This window comes from Cyclopterus lumpus, chromosome 11 (assembly GCF_009769545.1).
Source record: "Cyclopterus lumpus isolate fCycLum1 chromosome 11, fCycLum1.pri, whole genome shotgun sequence".
NCBI lineage: Eukaryota > Metazoa > Chordata > Actinopteri > Perciformes > Cyclopteridae > Cyclopterus > Cyclopterus lumpus.
The window spans coordinates 689,769-707,445 of record NC_046976.1 but is presented as its reverse complement, the minus strand read 5'-3'; the positions used below and the strand labels follow the sequence as shown (position 1 = coordinate 707,445).

General features: G+C 40.8%; 1 protein-coding gene across 1 annotated transcript; it reads left to right on the top strand.

Annotated features, from left to right (window-relative positions):
- The first annotated feature begins 2,131 nt into the window (after positions 1-2,131).
- Positions 2,132-3,653, top strand: LOC117739293 (sclerostin domain-containing protein 1-like). Its single transcript, XM_034545616.1, has 2 exons — positions 2,132-2,368; positions 3,226-3,653. Exons 1-2 carry the CDS (start codon positions 2,170-2,172, stop codon positions 3,651-3,653), a joined length of 627 nt encoding a protein of 208 aa, XP_034401507.1. The 5' UTR covers positions 2,132-2,169.
- Positions 3,654-17,677: the final 14,024 nt, after the last annotated feature.

Sequence of the window (17,677 nt, the reverse complement as noted above, 5' to 3'; positions counted from 1 at the left end):
TTTTCGAAACAGATTCTTCACATGTGGAATCTGCAGGCAAAAGGACAAGATGTTGGTATCAGAGGATACCATCTAGATGGACTCTGTGACATTGTGTTGTTATGGATTTGATGACAAAGACATAGTGGTTCAAAAAGCTAACTTTGTTTCAAGGCTACCCTCATTTAATAAGAAGAATGATCTACCACAGGGAGGACACCTCTCATTAAATGTTAGTTGGCTAACATCAATCGAGAAGCCTAACAATGTTTCCTCAAGTAACAAAACTGACTGAATTGGCTTTTAAACCAAATAAGTGTTTAGTTCCTTCTTTTTTCATTCACATTTTCTATTGAAATGGATGCGGTCGAAGATAATCTTGGCACTATGCATTTCTATAGGAAATCTGTGGACGGCAGATCCGAGACAGAAGTTTTTAACGTGAGCGGAGTGGGGATTTGTGCTTGGCTCAGCCGTTACTAGAATCTCCTAAACTACAACTCGCAAGAAATCCTAGACACTGGTCTGCGACGAGTGAGAACAACCTGTGTCCTTTTCAATTCTAATTTAAACTGCATTACATTGGTCATATTACATATGTGCACATACATACATACATTTGGTCTCTGCATTTGACCCATCCTTAGTTATTAAGGAGCAGTGGGCTGCTGTGAAGCGCCCTGGGAACAACTGGGGGTTCAGTGTCTTGCTCAAGGACACTTTGTCATGCAAACTATGGGGAGAGCGGGATCAAACCGTGTGGTTACGGGACGACCACAGCCGTCCATGTATCTTCATAGACATGAAAGGTTGAAAACAAAACAGTATTGTCAAAGCATCAAACACATCAGTGGTCACGGAGCCTGTACTGGTGAGGAGAGCTGTTTGGAGAGCAGTGTTGTTGTGGGACAGGTACAGTAAACATTTCATAATTCATGCGGAAGAAGCAGGTGTTAATGGAGCGGTGTTATCAATAAAATAAAATCTTAAGGAGCTCAAAATCCCATATTACCCAACAAGAGAGCGCATAGTACCATATTACCCCACTAGAAAGCTCATAGTACCATATTACCCCACTAGAAAGCTCATAGTACCATATTACTCCACTAGAGAGCGCATAGTACCATATTACTCCACTAGAGAGCGCATAGAACCAGTGAGGTAACATGCTACTGCATGTTTCCTCACTAGAAAGCTCATAGTACCATATTACCCCACTAGAGAGCTCATAGTACCATATTACCCCACTAGAGAGCTCATAGTACCATATTACCCCACTAGAGAGCTCATAGTACCAAATTACCCCACTAGAGAGCTCATAGTACCATATTACCCCACTAGAGAGCTCATAGTACCATATTACTCCACTAGAGAGCGCATAGTACCATATTACTCCACTAGAGAGCTCATAGTACCATATTACTCCACTAGAGAGCTCATAGTACCATATTACCCCACTAGAGAACTCATAGTACCATATTACCCCACTAGAGAGCTCATAGTACCATATTACCCCACTAGAGAACTCATAGTACCATATTACCCCACTAGAGAGCTCATAGTACCTTATTACCCCACTAGAGAGCGCATAGTACCATATTACCCCACTAGAGAGCGCATAGTACCATATTACCCCACTAGAGAGCTCATAGTACCATATTACCCCCCCGGCCTCCTGCCTTGGCCCTGCTGATGCGCCATGGCCATGGACCCTGCTGATGCGCCCACCCCCCGTCTCCTCTCTTCCTCCTTCTGTTTCATGGATCGTGGAGGTCTGGATCGTGGTCCATGCCCACTACTCATTATTCATACATTTCTGTCATATTTATTGAATGTGTTATTTATAAATGTGTAAGAGAAAAGATTTCAATGTGGGTGATGTATTTTTTTCCCTCTTTTCTGAGAAGGTAACATTTTATTTTGTGAAACGGATGAGATTATGTTTGGGAACAGGCTGTGTCTTGTTTACTTTCAAAATAACAGTTGAAGATGAGAACATTTGAATCAAGAGTATTTACATTGTAGACTCTTTTGGAGAGTCTACATCCTATAGAATGCGACTGATCATGAAGTCGCTGATCCCAGTGCAGGCAGCCGTTTGGGTGGGTGGGCCTTGTTCAGACAGCAGAGGATATATAAAGGGCAGCTGCTGCAGCAGGTTAGTCGTTCTCAGATCAGTCAGGTGCAGTCATGTCTCATCCTGCCAGCGGACTTCAGCTTCTTGCGCTCCTGCTGCTGCTGTGCAGGAGCCGCTCAGCGGTGCAGAACGACGCCACAGAGTCAGACAACGTTCAGCTGCTCCACGATACTCGAGACGAGCCGGTCACTGAAGACACCAACCAGTCAAGGAACGGAGGGAGGAGACGGCTGGCCGACCCTGTGCGTAATGGTGAGTCTAAAGCTCGACACGTGAGACAATAGATGTTATATGATACAATAGATGATCATTCTCTTGTATTTGTGAAAGGGAAATGTGATTCCTAACGTGCACATGTTGCAAAAATATGATTAGTAAGCGTTCAGCATTCTGTAAGTGTAACGTGGCCAACAGAATGTGGGATTGGGAACATTCGGCCTGACTTCCCAGGCTGCATAGTGGGACTTTGTGATGAAGACATAAAGAAAAGAAGGAAATATGAGAGCATAGACCAACAAAAGAAAAAGAAAGAAAAGACATTTTAAATAATGGTGTGCATAAATGTATGTTCCATTGTAAGTCAACTATAAAGCAGCTTCTATCTAGATACATTCATTTTGTAAACTGTACTGACTTCAGGGTTGTGGGCTTTGAGAAACAGGATGTATTGCCAATAACATTGTGATAGAATAGTTAAACAGCCCTGTAGTAGCTGCATTGTTCATAATCAAAGTTCACTCTCAGAAAATGTACACTCAAAGTAAATAATACTTATAATATAATAATAACAAAATATATTGAATATTTTAACCTTTTAAAAAATCAAATCAAACGGGATGCAGCCGAGGCTGAAATAGCCTGAACTTTAGTGCTTCCTACGAGTCACCTCCCCACAAACGCTGGATCCTACACCATAATGAATAGCATCTATCATTGGACCCGAAGCTGAGACACGAGCTGAGTAGTTCTCCTTGTAAATTGTTCTCTATGACTATTACAATTTGGACCAGAGTCCAACTGACCTCTGTTTTCAGGAAGTAGATCTGAACAGTAACAGTGTACACAAATAGAGGAGCCGAAGTATATCTAACTAAGATCTAATTTCTCAGGCCCAGACCAGAGCCAGGTGGGCTGCAGGGAGCTGAGGTCCACCAAGTACATCTCTGATGGCCAGTGCACCAGTGTCAACCCCATCAAGGAGCTTGTGTGTGCTGGGGAGTGTCTGCCAGCTCACCTGCTGCCCAACTGGATCGGGGGTGGGGGTTACACCGGGAGGTACTGGAGCCGCCGAGACGCCCAGGAGTGGCGTTGCGTCATTGACCGGACCAGGACTCAGCGGATCCGGCTGCAGTGCCAGGATGGCAGCGCCAGGACCTACAAGATAACTGTGGTGACCTCCTGCAAGTGCAAGCGCTACACCAGACAGCAGAATGACTCCAGACACAAGGACACACCTGTCCACAGTGGAACACAGAAGAAAATGCAGAAGAAGGCTGGACTGCCTGAGGAGAGAGCCGAGAGACAGTCTGACAACTAACATCATGCAGTTTATGGATGAAATAGAATATCTTCTTCTGTAAATATATTTCCGTGCAGGGCTACCCAGAGCTTTACGAGCTGTTAGCTGTTTCTCCTACATTCCTTCTATGAGCACTGCTGCTAAAAGTCTAAATCATTTTAGTATCCTCTGCTCTCATGGTGTGTCACCGAGTGGCCGCGCGCACACACACACGCACACACCCACACACACACACACACACACACACACACACACGGTGGAGACAGAGGCAGACACACAGTGTCCTATAGGGGAAACTGCTTTCCACCGAAAATCTGTTGATACACACTTAAATGCAATGCCTGAAAGAAGATCAGAACAACGTCAATGATACAGTTATATGGCTATGGTCGCTTAGCAACAGCAGCTGCAAACTTGGCACTAGAGTAGATGTAACTTCAACACTCTATAAAAACCCTGTTTCATAGGCACCCCAGGCCTGATGCAGCTATACAACCTATTACAGCAAGCACTATGCTCATTTTCTCAGGTTTTTCATACCAACGTAATACAAAACACAACCCTAAACTCAAATAAATTGACCTCTTCAAAACACATTTTCTTGGAAATGATCTTGCAAATTGTGAAGTTTAAAACCCCAACTGGAGTATTCCACTTTGCTGCTTTGTTCGTGCTGCTCAAACTAATGGCTCTTGCACATTTGGCCTGAAAGTGACGCCAGGACACACTCTTAGTGTGGTGTACCAGCATGGCCGACAGGGGGCGACCCACCACCACACAAAGTACCGCCCAAATCCACTATGTAACGGGGATGGATGGTGGCAGTAAAGATAATAATGTAGTAATATATAACAGTTTGTGGTGGGGTTTAATGTACAACTTGTGGCAGGTAGTTTTGCTGTAGAGCATCTTCAAAAAATTATAGAAAAAAAGAATATATTATGTAATCAACGGCTCAACAGACTTTGAATACAAGACCTGTAAAACATAACATTTTATGAAATATAATCATAACATGTTCAAATGTGAAGTTAGATGTATACAATAGAATGATGCCTAGATAGTCTAATGCAATGTACAATATGTGGCTAAAGTTTTATGGGTTTTTTTAAGAGTGAATAGTATGTAATTTATTTTTGTAAAAGAATAGTTGAATTTCTTTTTTTAAATGTTTAGTTATTTTCTGAAAACAATGATAATAATAAATGAAAATTGTTAACACGGTTGTGTTTGTGACATAATGCTGCAGGCCTGCCAGACAGCAAACAGGTACTCCCTAACAACAGAGGCATTAGTCAGTGACAAGGCTCTCTTTCAACAGACGCCGTGTTTTATTGTGAAGGGGATACCTTCCCCTCCAGGCTAGTGGGGCTCGTTCCAGCTGCTGCAACATGTTAAGACGCTTTATTGTGTCATGTAGCCGTTCAGTTGTTTCACTCTGAAAGCTGTGAATAGAATTATCTTCACTGGATGACAACAGGATGTTTAACTTGTCTTACCTGCAGATGACACATAACTGATATCTTCTCCCAATAATATCCTGTAGGAAAGAACAAGGTAAAGTAGGATTGTTGATTAGCAGGTGGGGGGACACTCAACATCCACTGCAGGATGACAAACTAATCATTACAGGAAACCAGCGCCAAATAAATAAATAATGTCACCTGTGTTTCACACACACTCACAGCCTTCTCCCTCCCATCAGGAACAACTCTCCTTGGATCTTGGTCTATAAAAAACCCACAACATGATAGTGAAGTTATATTATAGTTTAAACAGTGGGTTCAACAGCTTGTTTAAATAGAGTGTACAGACTCACATAAAAACTCACTTATGAAGTTGTTATAGCTAATGTAGCAAACAGTTACCTATTTTTCACATTTACCCACATCAGCAGACAAAGGGCAGCATGAGCATTTATTTGAAGTGGTGTTTAAGTCCACCTGATGAATGGAAGTTAAAGTCTGGCTGTGTTTTCACCAACTCCTGAGGGAAAAAGCTGCTATATGCTGGCCTCTAAATGTGCCCGTCTGCACTTTGATCCATGCCTATACTACTCATTATTCATAATTTCTGTCAAATTGATTGAATGTATTGAACGCTGTAACGCTGTTCATCTGTACACATGACATCTATTGCTTCTGTCCATCCGGGGAGAGGGATCCTCCTCTGTTGCTCTCCTGAAGGTTTCTTCCCTTTTTTCCCTGTCAAAGGTTATTTTTGGGGAGTTTTTCCTGATCCGATGTGAGGTCAAAGGTCAGGGATGTCATATGTGTAGCCCTCTGAGGATCATTTGTAATTTGTGATTCTGGGCTATACAAAATAAACTGAATTGAATTGAATTGTAAAGGCTGAGCTGACAAGGTTGTGAATACATGACTCAAAATAACATATACCTTACTTGATAGGCTAATCATAGTCTGAGTAAATCCTTGTATTTTCTATATATATAGTCATACAAAACTTATCTCACATTGCTGATTCACTATAGTGTTGTTAGTGTCTCTCACCCAGGAAACTGATTTGTGATTAAATGTTTAGTTTAATCCTATACATTCATTTATTATGCATATAGGTAAACATGTATATTTAAATAGCTATGTCTGTGGCATTCTAACAATGTACTATATGTCTATGTTGAGTAATTGTTTAATAATTCCTGTCTTTAATTGATCAGGTTTTTATTCAGTGATTTATATCAAACTATTAGTTACCGTTTTTAAGCTGAGATAGCCAAGGGCGTAGGTTTGCATATGGTCCATAGGGACTTGTCACGACCAAAGTTTTGGGAAAGACACAATTATCCCCACCAATATTTTGGTTAATTTGAATTGCCTGTTAAAATAATTGTGCACAATATATTTGCAAACTCATTCGTATATTATCTATAACATAGATAATAATCTGAATAGTTAATAGATTCTATACTATATATTATGTTCGTCGAGTGAAAAATACATTTCCACGTTTTCCAATGCGCCCTCGAGCCTGAGAGACAAGATGCTGAAGTGGCAGAAACACTCCATAAATCATAACTTACAGAAAGAGAGCTAGCAGTAGTCAAGGTAAGCTACTAAAAACACCAGGAAATAATAATGCCTCATATTAGTATTTCGTTTGGTCTCAGCATTGATATGTTGACCTTGTTGTGCTTTGTAGGTATGAAAATGCCACCAAAAAAGAAAAGAGATATCCGAAGTTTGTTTACCACCCAGAGGGTAAGTAGCTATCAAGGAGCCCAGGTCGTTGTTAGTTAACGTTAGCTAGTAACGTTAGTAGGCTAACTACCCACACAGTGCAAACCTGCATCCCTTTGAAATGCATTCAGGAAACTCCGAAATCAGGATGAGGAAACAGCAGCTGGACCACCAGGGCTTCAGGTGAGGTCTTACATTGATTCTGTGTTGAGGTGTATTATCATGGCTGACAGGGTAAACATTGTCTACCTGTTTTAAGTGAATTATTATTATGTTAAAACATGCATGTGCACACTAGGCTAAGTTATTTTTGCTCTTTAGGGAACAGTCAGTTTGAGTGACAGTGACCGTCATGAAGTGAGTGTAGCAGTGTCCTGGACCTGGGGAGTGAACCATACAGCCTGACCTTAAATACATCAGAGTCCAGCAACTTCAGCTCAAGTGTTACAGTTTCAGGCAAAGTGGTATAGTCAATATCTGTGGCTGCATTATAGCCCTACATTGAAAAAGGTACTTTGTTTTGAGTGTGTCAAAGCATAACCATCAAAAAGACCATTCAAAAAAAGAATGGCCCAGCCTTCGGCTTTAAGGGTTTTAGTAATTGGAAAAATGTCATTGAAAGCTTTAATCGCCATCCAGCGAGTAAAGCACACCATCAAGCTGTAACAACACATGCATTGGAGAAAACACCAGAAGGCTGGCAGTGTCCCTACCAATGCTGAGACCAAACCTAAGCCCTTGGAGATAGCCCACATGTCAAATATGGAAGAGTTAAATAGACTATGTAAGTAACTAGTATCAATTCTGTTAAATAAGGTTACATTAAATAATCAAGACAGTCGATAGGGTGGGAGTGGTTTGGCTTTTTTGCCATCAAATTGCATCTCCCCTTTTCTCAAAAAGATAAAGCAAGAATACATCAGACATCTTTTTCCACACTGCACTTCGACTTTGGACTCTGATGCTGAAAGGTTTTTATCATTAAACATGGTTAACATTGTTAACATATTTCCACATATTTCCACATTAGTCCAATGTGGTTAACATTGTTACACATATTTCATTAGTCACCATGTTTCTTAAAAATAAACTACGTGTTACCATGTTAACTACACACAGACCTTCACGTTAAGATACGCCCCAGGTAAGGCTGAGATCACGTTGGTGCGATCGTGGTTTCCAGAAAAAGCAGACACAGTGCTGTTAAGAATGGAGATCAAGGTTTGAAACCCACAAATCAGGTAGCTTTGTAGAGGCCTTAACGGCAAGATTAAATTAATGGAGATTAAAATAAAGAATTTGATTATGATTGACTTTAATAGACCCATGACAGGGCCATTGTATGAGAAATGTAGTTCTGTATAATATGCAATGTAATGGAGCTCACTCCGTCAGATGTTTGTCCGATGGTCAGAAGTAGTAGTTCAGATCCATCACTTAGTTACTGGGAAAATGTGGGTAAGAATAACGGTTGAATGGCATTCTGCCTCTGTCGAGGCACTCTTAATCAAGTTACTGAACTGTGTGAGCAGATGCCATATGTGGCTTACTCAGTCATAATGAGGTTGGCTGCCAATGTCTTTGCTTATTTCAGGGCCATACAACATTCTCTATCTGAACTGACTCCACATCCTGCCAAACCCTGGTGTCTTACATTCATAAAGAACTGCCCTTCTCTGAATAGAACAAACCCACACTTCCACCTGCAGAGTTCAAATACATCTGAAAAGAGGAGTACAGCCCAGTCAATGATTCTGCTGGATGTAACATCACAAGTGGGTTTCTGGAAGCCAGTAGTCACAATCTAGGTCAGAAAAGGCAGCAATTAATAGATTATGTTGTGCCACTGCTGGGTTACAGCCTCACTATATATTATAAAGCCCCTCTACCTTAAGTATTAATGTTCCTCTCTCCTATAGTTTGAACACTTTTTTGGTATTGTATTCAACAAAGAGAGGGTGGGAGCCACATCAAACGCAGCAGAATTTCATCTTCTGCAAACATACTAAGTAAAAAGACCAAAATAGAGTCAAACAAAAGTCCATTTTGTAGAATGTCCTGGGGCCTGAAGCTGTGAAAGGTGCCTGCTGCTGAATTTCTGTCTACATGTGGGTTCTTTAGTCAATAGACTCACACAATCAAAGAGAGTTTAATCTCTCTGCTGCAGACACACCTGTTTGTCATTCAGGCAGGGCGTTAGTGAAAGATGGCCTCATAGCCACAACACTCAGGAAACCCTCAGTAGACAAAGAGGCTATGGTTCACATCCACACAGGGATCACGAGTCTTCCCTCTCTATTATATCTAATTATAATCATGTCAAAGCAGCAGAAATAGGAAAGACAAAGGAGAAGGAAAGCAGATTAAATAGCATCATTGTTTGGTTTACTATTTTTGTAGGTATTATTTTTACTTTCATATCACACACTCTTATATTGTGCTATGCTAATGCTTTCTTTCCTCTGTGAAAATGGAATAGCATTACGTGTGACAGACTTGTGAATAAGAATGTTATCTTTAAACATTATTACCGAAGCATGTGTTGCCGATGACAGGACTACATGCATCAACATCGGAAAAGGAAACAGAGGAATTGGATTAATTGCTGCAGAGCTTGAGACGATCATTGCCCGCAACATCTTCCAAGCACCCAGCCATACAAGCCAAACCAAATGCCTCTGAAAGCAATTGGAACGAAGGGGAGAGAGTTGGGATAAGAGCTGAGCTAACACAGCTTGGACCTAATGTAATTCCAGTGCGCAGCCTACTGGCCAATGTCCGGTCGCAGGGAAATAAAACTTAAGTCTAACCGAGCAACAAGAAAAATCAGAGACTAGTGTGCACACATTTTCAGAAACCGGGCTTCATCATACATCCTAGAGGTCAAACTACTGGACAACTGTGGCTCAGTGGTGAGCAGGGTCGTCCTTTAATCAGAGGATTTGCGGTTCGGTGCCTGGCTCCGATAGCCTATGTCGATGTGTCCTTGAGCAAGACATGGTGTGTGAATGTTCTATGAATATTAGTTACTCCGCTTTGAGTGGTCAGGAGATTAGAAAAGCGCTATACAAGTACTGTCCATTTAACATTACTCTACTTGACAGGTGTTCATCGCAGACAGAACTCAGCTCTACAGTCACCATCGTCCTTGTACCTAAAAGTATACAGTCCTCCCCCCCCTCATATATATCCAGGTATTATCTCAGGGAATGTATTATATTATGATACAATTACATAGATTGTTGGACTTTGCTTAAAGCCGAGGACATGTGCATGAAAGAGCCCACAAGTCCTCCTGTACAAGAGGTACATATTGGTGATGTGATTATTTTCATTAAATAGGTGTGTAATAGGTTCGATGTAATAAAATGTAGGTGAATCTGCTAATGGTTGAGGTTTTTAGAGGTTTCAGTTATACCTTTCCAAATATAATCCCAGTCCAGCAGCATATTCTCTGTCATGTGTTCAAGGTCTTTGGCCCAGACTAGTTCAATATGTAAGGGTTTATAAGAAGATACAGAAAATAATCAGTACAGTTTTGATACCAATCCCTTGGTTTGGCCTTGTGTATTCAAAATAGAGTGCAAGTGATGTGATCCTAAAGGATCATTCCATGGTAGCCCATAATATGCTTTAAGTGATGATCTTAGTTGGAGGTATAGAAAAAAGGATGAGCCAGGTATGTCGTAGTAGTACGTATGTCATCAAAAGCCCTCAGACCATTCTCATTAAAGATATCTGCTAGTTTATGTATCTTTTTGCTTGCCCATGATGTTGAAGAAAACGGGATCCCACCGGTAATTAATACAGTTAAGAAAAATTGGGGTGTCGAGATGCCATTTGAGCTTTATTTGGTTTCTTTTTCAGTCATACCTGCGGGGTGCGGCAATATTTTCTTCAATTGGTTTCTATGATACCGATGCCTCTGGATTCTACCAGATTAATATTGGTCTCAAAACAAAGGACCAAAAATAATATTGAAAGTTTGGTATTAAAAGACCACCTTTAGTTGTATGCCTTTGTAGTGTGGAGATTTTAACTTGTGGCTGTTTCAATTGAATTTTCAATTCAGTTTATTTTGTATAGCCCAATATCACAAATTATCCTCAGAGGGCTTTACAATCTGTACACATACGACATCCCTGTCCCAGGACCTCACATCGGATCAGGAAAAACTCCCCAAAAATAACCTTTCACAGGGAAAAAAGGGAAGAAACCTTCAGGAGAGCAACAGAGGAGGATCCCTCTCCCCGGATGGACAGAAGCAATAGATGTCATGTGTACAGAATGAACAGCATTTACAAAGTTACATAAACACATTACATGAATATGACAATGTATGAATGGAACTCCAATCCATGAAACAGAAGGAGGTAGAGAGGAGGGGGGGCGGGGCATCAGCAGGGCCAACGCGGGAGGCCGGCTCACCAGGCATCAGACACCTCCAGGTCCAATGGACCCTATGAGACGTGAAGTCACAACGACTCCGGGGAGGAAGCAGAGTTAATAAGGTGCAATGGAGAGATGTAAATTCATCCATAAGGAGAGAGAGAAGAGGAGATAGGTGCTCAGTGTATCCTAAAACATCCCCCAGCAGCCTATAGCAGCATATCAAGGGGCTCGACCAGGGCAAACCTGATTCAGCCCTAACTATAAGCACTATTAAAGAGGAAAGTCTTAAGTCTATTCTTAAAGGAGGTGACTGTGTCTGCCTCCCGGACTGAAAGTGTGCCAGTTATCTATGTAGCCCACATTGTTTGCTGGGCACCACCTGGACAACCAGCGGTTGAATGACGACATGCGGCTATACATGTCATCATTGATCAGATTGGGGAGAGGGCCAGAGAAAACTACGGTGTCCGACATTGTCTTGGTATAAGTACACACTGATTCCACATTAATTTTAGTGACCTCCGACCGCCGCAGTCGGGAGTCATTACCGCCGGCGTGTATTATAATCTTACTGTAACTACGCTCATCTTTAGCCAGCAGTTTTAAACAAGATTCAATGTCGCCCGCTCTGGCCCCCGGGATGCATATGACTTTGGTCCCTGGCTTCCCTATCTTCACGTTTCTGACTATGGAGCTACCTATAACCAGAGTGGGTTTCTCAGCGGGTGTGTCGCTGAGTGGGGAAAACTGGTTTGAAACGTGAAGAGGTTGGTGGTGCTCAGTGGGCTTCTGTTTGGACTCCTTCAAACAGTTACCCAGCCATCCGGCTGCTCGGGGGCTGCCGGGGGACAGCTAACAGAGGCTAACGCTAGCGGCTCCGAACCGGCTATGGGGGGGGGGACGAGCTAACTAGTGTAACTGTCTGAGCTTCGATGGTGTGGAGCCGTGCATCTAACCCACTTAGAACTGCCTCCAACCAGCAAATGAACTACACTTGTTGCATGTACCGTTATCATTAAGAGAGGCAGAGGAATAGCTCTACATGAGACACTCTGAGCAAGAGGGAGCGGGAGGGGGAGAAGAAGACATCGCGAGCTGCTAAGCTGGCAACCAGAAGTGATGCAATACGCTTACCGGAAGAGAGAGTGCGATGCGTTCAGGAACCTCCAGAGATTAGTGAGGCTTGATGCAATAATATGTTCATCACTTTCCCAACCCCAAATGAATTTAGAAATTAAGGGTTGAATTTTATTCCAATAATTAGGTGGTGGAGATAAGGGTAACATGGATGCAAACAAATTAACTCTCGGTAGAACATCCATCTTTACAATTGTTTCTGGTATTATCTTGACTCAATAGAGTGAGTATGTTTGGGAAACATTACTTTGGAGAAATGTTAATGTCATGATGTTCATCATGAAAAAGTTGTCTCAAATTGTTGTGCTCATTTTCTGTTGCGACCCGTTAAACTAATCTGTTTTTACAGTGTTTTTTGTGTTGTCCTTGGATAGATTACATGTGTTTCCTCACTTCCCTTCTTCCTCCTGTGTTAGCTTTCTGTTATTATCTCGTATGTTGTCTTAAATCAGCTGTAAAATACACTAAAAACAATTATCCATCATCCAATTTGTTTCTCATCTCTTGGTTACCTTGTTAGGCTTCCTTATCCATGAAAATATTGGTTTTAATATTTTTGGTGTGGGCCTCTGGGCCTTTTCTTTGTCAGTATACCCCTCGATTTCAATTTTAAAAAATGGTAAAATGAACCTCAAGAAAATCATATAAATAAATAAAGGGTTGTTGTGTTACCTGACTATTACTGAGGGGTATTAGAACAGATCTCCTAAATAAAATTGTTTTATTTATTTTTTAATTTTAATATTATTAACTATAGTAACATATATTGGTGTTAGGGTAAATTTCGACCCATATATATTTAGTTCAAGAAAAAGGCTAAAAAGTATTTTTTTCAGTAATAGAACTTTAATACAAACACAAAATAAAAAGCAGAACAAGTCATAACACAAAATATAGATTTGCAAGGTCAAACAAACAACAACCAATCAAGCAAATCAAACCAATAGAAATCAATTACTAGTTCCAAAACTAATAAAAAACTAAATCAGAGTAAAAGTATCTGTGTGCAAGAACTTGAATGTGTGTGTTTAGATGCATGTGTGGAAAAAAGTGACACTTTTAGTGTGTTCTTTGCAGAGATATTTCTTGCAGTTGAAGCACAATACGTTTGTCTTTCTGTCCTTACTGCTTGGTCAGACCTTGCACCTCTTTCTTTTAGAATCAGGTGGCCTGAGTGGGGTTGTGGCTGTGCCTGTTCTGGTTGGTGTTGAGGGAGGGCTGGCTGAGGAGGATGCTCTTTGTGTTGCTGATGGTGTGGACGGAGTGCTAGGTGAGCTCTGCAGCTGTCTGACCAAGGCTGCAGCATCTGGGCCTCGGGGCACCCGTTCCCTTCGCTTAATGTGTGGATTGACAAGGGAATTTCCAAGCTCCTCAAGAAACATTCTCCGCTTGCTATTTTTGGTTGAGTTCCACCCTTGGTGGATGTGGGTCCACAACACAAATGCATTACATGCAGACACATCGAGGATGTTGTAAAACACAACCATTGGCCATCTCCTGGTCATTCGCCTTCAAGTGTAGGTGGCAGTCAGCTTGTCCAGGGTGTCCACTCCTCCTTTGTTTTTGTTATAGTCGAGGATGATTGGGGGCTTTTTGTCACTTCCTGATGACACAGCTGCATCTTTGTGAAGAGTAGACATAAGTATCACATTCCGGGTTTTTTGTGGACAATATGAGACAACAGTGGTGGTGTCTGTAAAAGCAAACTTTGAGGAAAGTGGAGCCCAGTCCTTCACCTGCAAGATTTCAACAGGCAGCTCAGATTTATTTTTCTTCACTGTGCCCACCATGGTAAGTTTCCTCCTGAGAAGTTCTTGTCCAAGGTCATAGCTGGTAAAGAAATTGTCACAAGTGATATTGTGACCCTGCAGTCCAGTAGTCATATCGAGGACCACACGTTTTCATTGGTTTTTCTCAGGGATGCCACTCGCAGCTTTGCCTGTGTAAATCTGTAGATTCCAGGCATATATGGTTTTTGCATCACAGGCTGCCCATATTTTTATGCCGTACTTCCCTGGTTTACTGGGTATGTATTGCCGGAAGGGGCATTTTCCTCAGAAAGGGACAATACGTTCATCCACTGTCACCTCTGGCCCTGGGTTGAACATCAGTGGAAGGAGCTGCACCCATCTGTCCCAGACATCCCTGATGGGGGCAAGCTTGTCGGATCTTGCTCTGGTGTCTCTGTTGTCAAATCTGAGGACTCTTGATATCATCTGAAAGGTCTGAAGTGACATTGACGCCCGGAAAATATTTCTGCCTGTCGATGCGTCCCAGAGACTTTCAGTGGCCTCATTGCAGGATCTGTACACTCCAGCAATAAGAATAACACCAATATAAGCATCCAGGTATTCCTCATCAATGTCTTTCCACAAGTCGCCATGAACTTTTTTTCCCTCAAGGTTTGTCATAGCTATGATGACTCTTTTTAGTGACAATGGCATAAATAGCTCAACACATGTCTTGATGTCACTGACTCGCGTCACAGCAAACCTTGTGATTCCAGGGGTCATTTTGATGACATTTGCAGCAGCAGCCCTGCCATGTACATCATGAGGTACTGAGCTCCAACAGATCTTACCATTTTTGGACTTGAATCTTTCAGCAGGAGCAGCTTCACCACCGGTGACCTCCTCATCAGGCTCATCAGATGTGTGATACTCCACATTGTCTTCCTCCTCAGAAACCTGCTCATCCGTATCGCTGTGCTGCTCTATGTCCTCTCCCTTATTTTCACCAAAAATATGATCCAGAACTTGTCTCACTGAAAATCTTCTTTTCATTTTTGCATGCTGCAAATTGGAAAAGTGCACTCTGCAAGTCACCAACTCCATACTGAATTGACCTCACATGTCTGGACATGTCTGGACATGCCCGTCTTTGTTTAGTTTTATATATATACTGGATAACAATGCAAAATGAGAATCCCCTAAAGCTCACATGATTGGGAGAGGAGCTGGCTGTCACTGTGTTGGCTGACAGTGCACTTATGATTTCAGTTTTGGCTCTAATTATTGCTTTATAATCTTATTTCTATAACCGACCCTAACAACACAAAGGTCATAATTTCAACCAGAGCATTTTATAATTTAGTGAAACAAAATGTTTTTGTTTTATTTTGTTGAAATAGAGGTTCCTGACAAGTCAAAAAGCCTTGATGCAAATAAACAAATTGATGTGGTTCTTTTATGCATTTAAAACCTAAAACGGGTCGGTGCCACCCTAACACAAGAGGAAGCAAACTATCATCTACTTAAAGTATGACATATGCCACAGGAATTTCATTACACCCAATGACCACTTAGTGTAACATAAGATCATATTATAATTTCATATTTATATAACTATTACTGCTTTCATTATTATTCTATTATACACATTGAAGTAATACTTGTTATATTATTATTTATGTTATTATTAGTTATTCTATATGCAATTACTACTCTCATTATATGACTAATTGATCTCATATGAATCAACTATGTTGTATTTTTGTTGATTATTCTGAATACGACTTCTGTCAAACTTCAAATAACATTTGAAAATGAAATTGAATAATGCATTACAACAATGATTATAATACATTATAAAAACAATTGCAAAAAGAAGTCAGTAAGTGTTATGATACTTGAATTAAGCCATCAAAAACTACTTTTTAATGATTTCATGGTTTGTTTCATAAAGCATATGTATGAGTGCTTAACTATAACTATAGAGTGTTATAAGCAAATTGCAATACATTACAAGTATGTTCATAATGCATTATAGATATGGATGTTATAAAAAGTGTTCTTAAAGTTCTTCACTGAGTCTCATCTAGCCAAAGCTGAGTGGATGAGCTCACCATCATGATGTATGTACATGTCCATTATCCAAATCACACAGCAGCCAGACAAAGCCTCTTCTCCACCTTCATCCTGCCGAAACTTTGCCCCTAAGACAAGGTGTCCTCTTACAAGCCTTTCCCAGGGCTCTCCGACAATGACTTTACTCCAACTCTCCTTGTCTCCTCTTTGATGACACTGAAAATAAATCCACTCCAAAGTGTCCAGCTCATGTCATTGTTACACAGAGGTAGGGAAGGTTTTTTCTCCCTTTGCTCTCAAAATGATCTCCAATTACCCCAAAAAGCTGGGTTCATCATCGAGGCGGAGGTATGGATTAGGAGCAGCTGAGAAAAAAGAAAGAACCTGGGGGACTTCAAAGACGTCATTTGATCTGACAGAGCGTTTGCTAATTTTTACATCTCAGAAAATCGGAAATTCAAGATCAAGCTTGTATGTTTGGTTACAGTCTAAAGTGAGTGTGACACACAAATAATTGAAGAGAGAATAATAGGGTCTGATTGATAATCAGCATGACAGTAGCCATGTTGCTGCTGGTGCCTCTGAACAGAGTGACAGCTCAGTGTGCTCCCGTGGGAGCAGAGCTGTGGAAAAGGGAGAACAATGCAGTCAAGAAGACTGAGCACTATAGAAATATAATGCATCGCCGAAGGATGTTCATGTGTAAGAATTAAAGGAAGTCCTGGAAACCCTTTTGGCATCTGGCGGCAAGCTGGCATACCGTTAATATCTATATTATCAGTTAAGTTTAGTCAATGCAATACATTTAAAATAGCAAAGGTTGAGTGAAACTTTCTTGAATTAATATTTGAAAACAAATCTCTATTGAGGGGCCATAACTTCATTCAAATCCCAGTAAGGATAAACTATGTACAAATTAAATGATTTAATATGATAATATTTGTCATCTTATGAATATAGCTTTCGGTAGACAAAGCTTTGTCTATCAACTAGCATCACTGTTGATACTGCTAATAAAGTACAGTAAACCTCAAACTAAAATTCAACATTAGAGAAGTAAAACGCTGCCATCTAGTGGGGTAATGTTAGAATATTGAAGATTAAGGATATACAGTAAGTTCACATCCAGCAGACACAGAGCAACGTTAGCATTCCTTCTAAGTCTTGTTTGTGTCCACCTTCAGAATGTAAGACTTATATGTAACACCCCCCCTCACCCAGTTTACTCGTTTTACAATCTTAACTAATTAGCTGCTTGCAATTCATCTGCCAGATAATTAACAAGTATCAAGTTTGTTTGCTCTGACATTGTCTTTTAAAGGCATTGCTATACGTGTTATTAAAATATGATCATATTAATGATCATACTAATGGACAGTAAATATTATTGTTATTATATTCATAGATTGAGCAAAACACTCTTGATACAATTACATTTGAAATATATGATCACAGAGGTTTTGTCTAACGCTGTAATGACAGGATGTGTTAAGAACATTGAAGCTTCAAG

Bases quoted from the DNA above. Each gene is read 5' to 3' on its own strand.
- LOC117739293 (XM_034545616.1), top strand. From the start codon at position 2,170: ATGTCTCATCCTGCCAGCGGACTTCAGCTTCTTGCGCTCCTGCTGCTG. The intron at 2,369-3,225 runs GTGAGTCTAAAG...CTAATTTCTCAG, and splicing joins GGCCGACCCTGTGCGTAATG to GCCCAGACCAGAGCCAGGTG.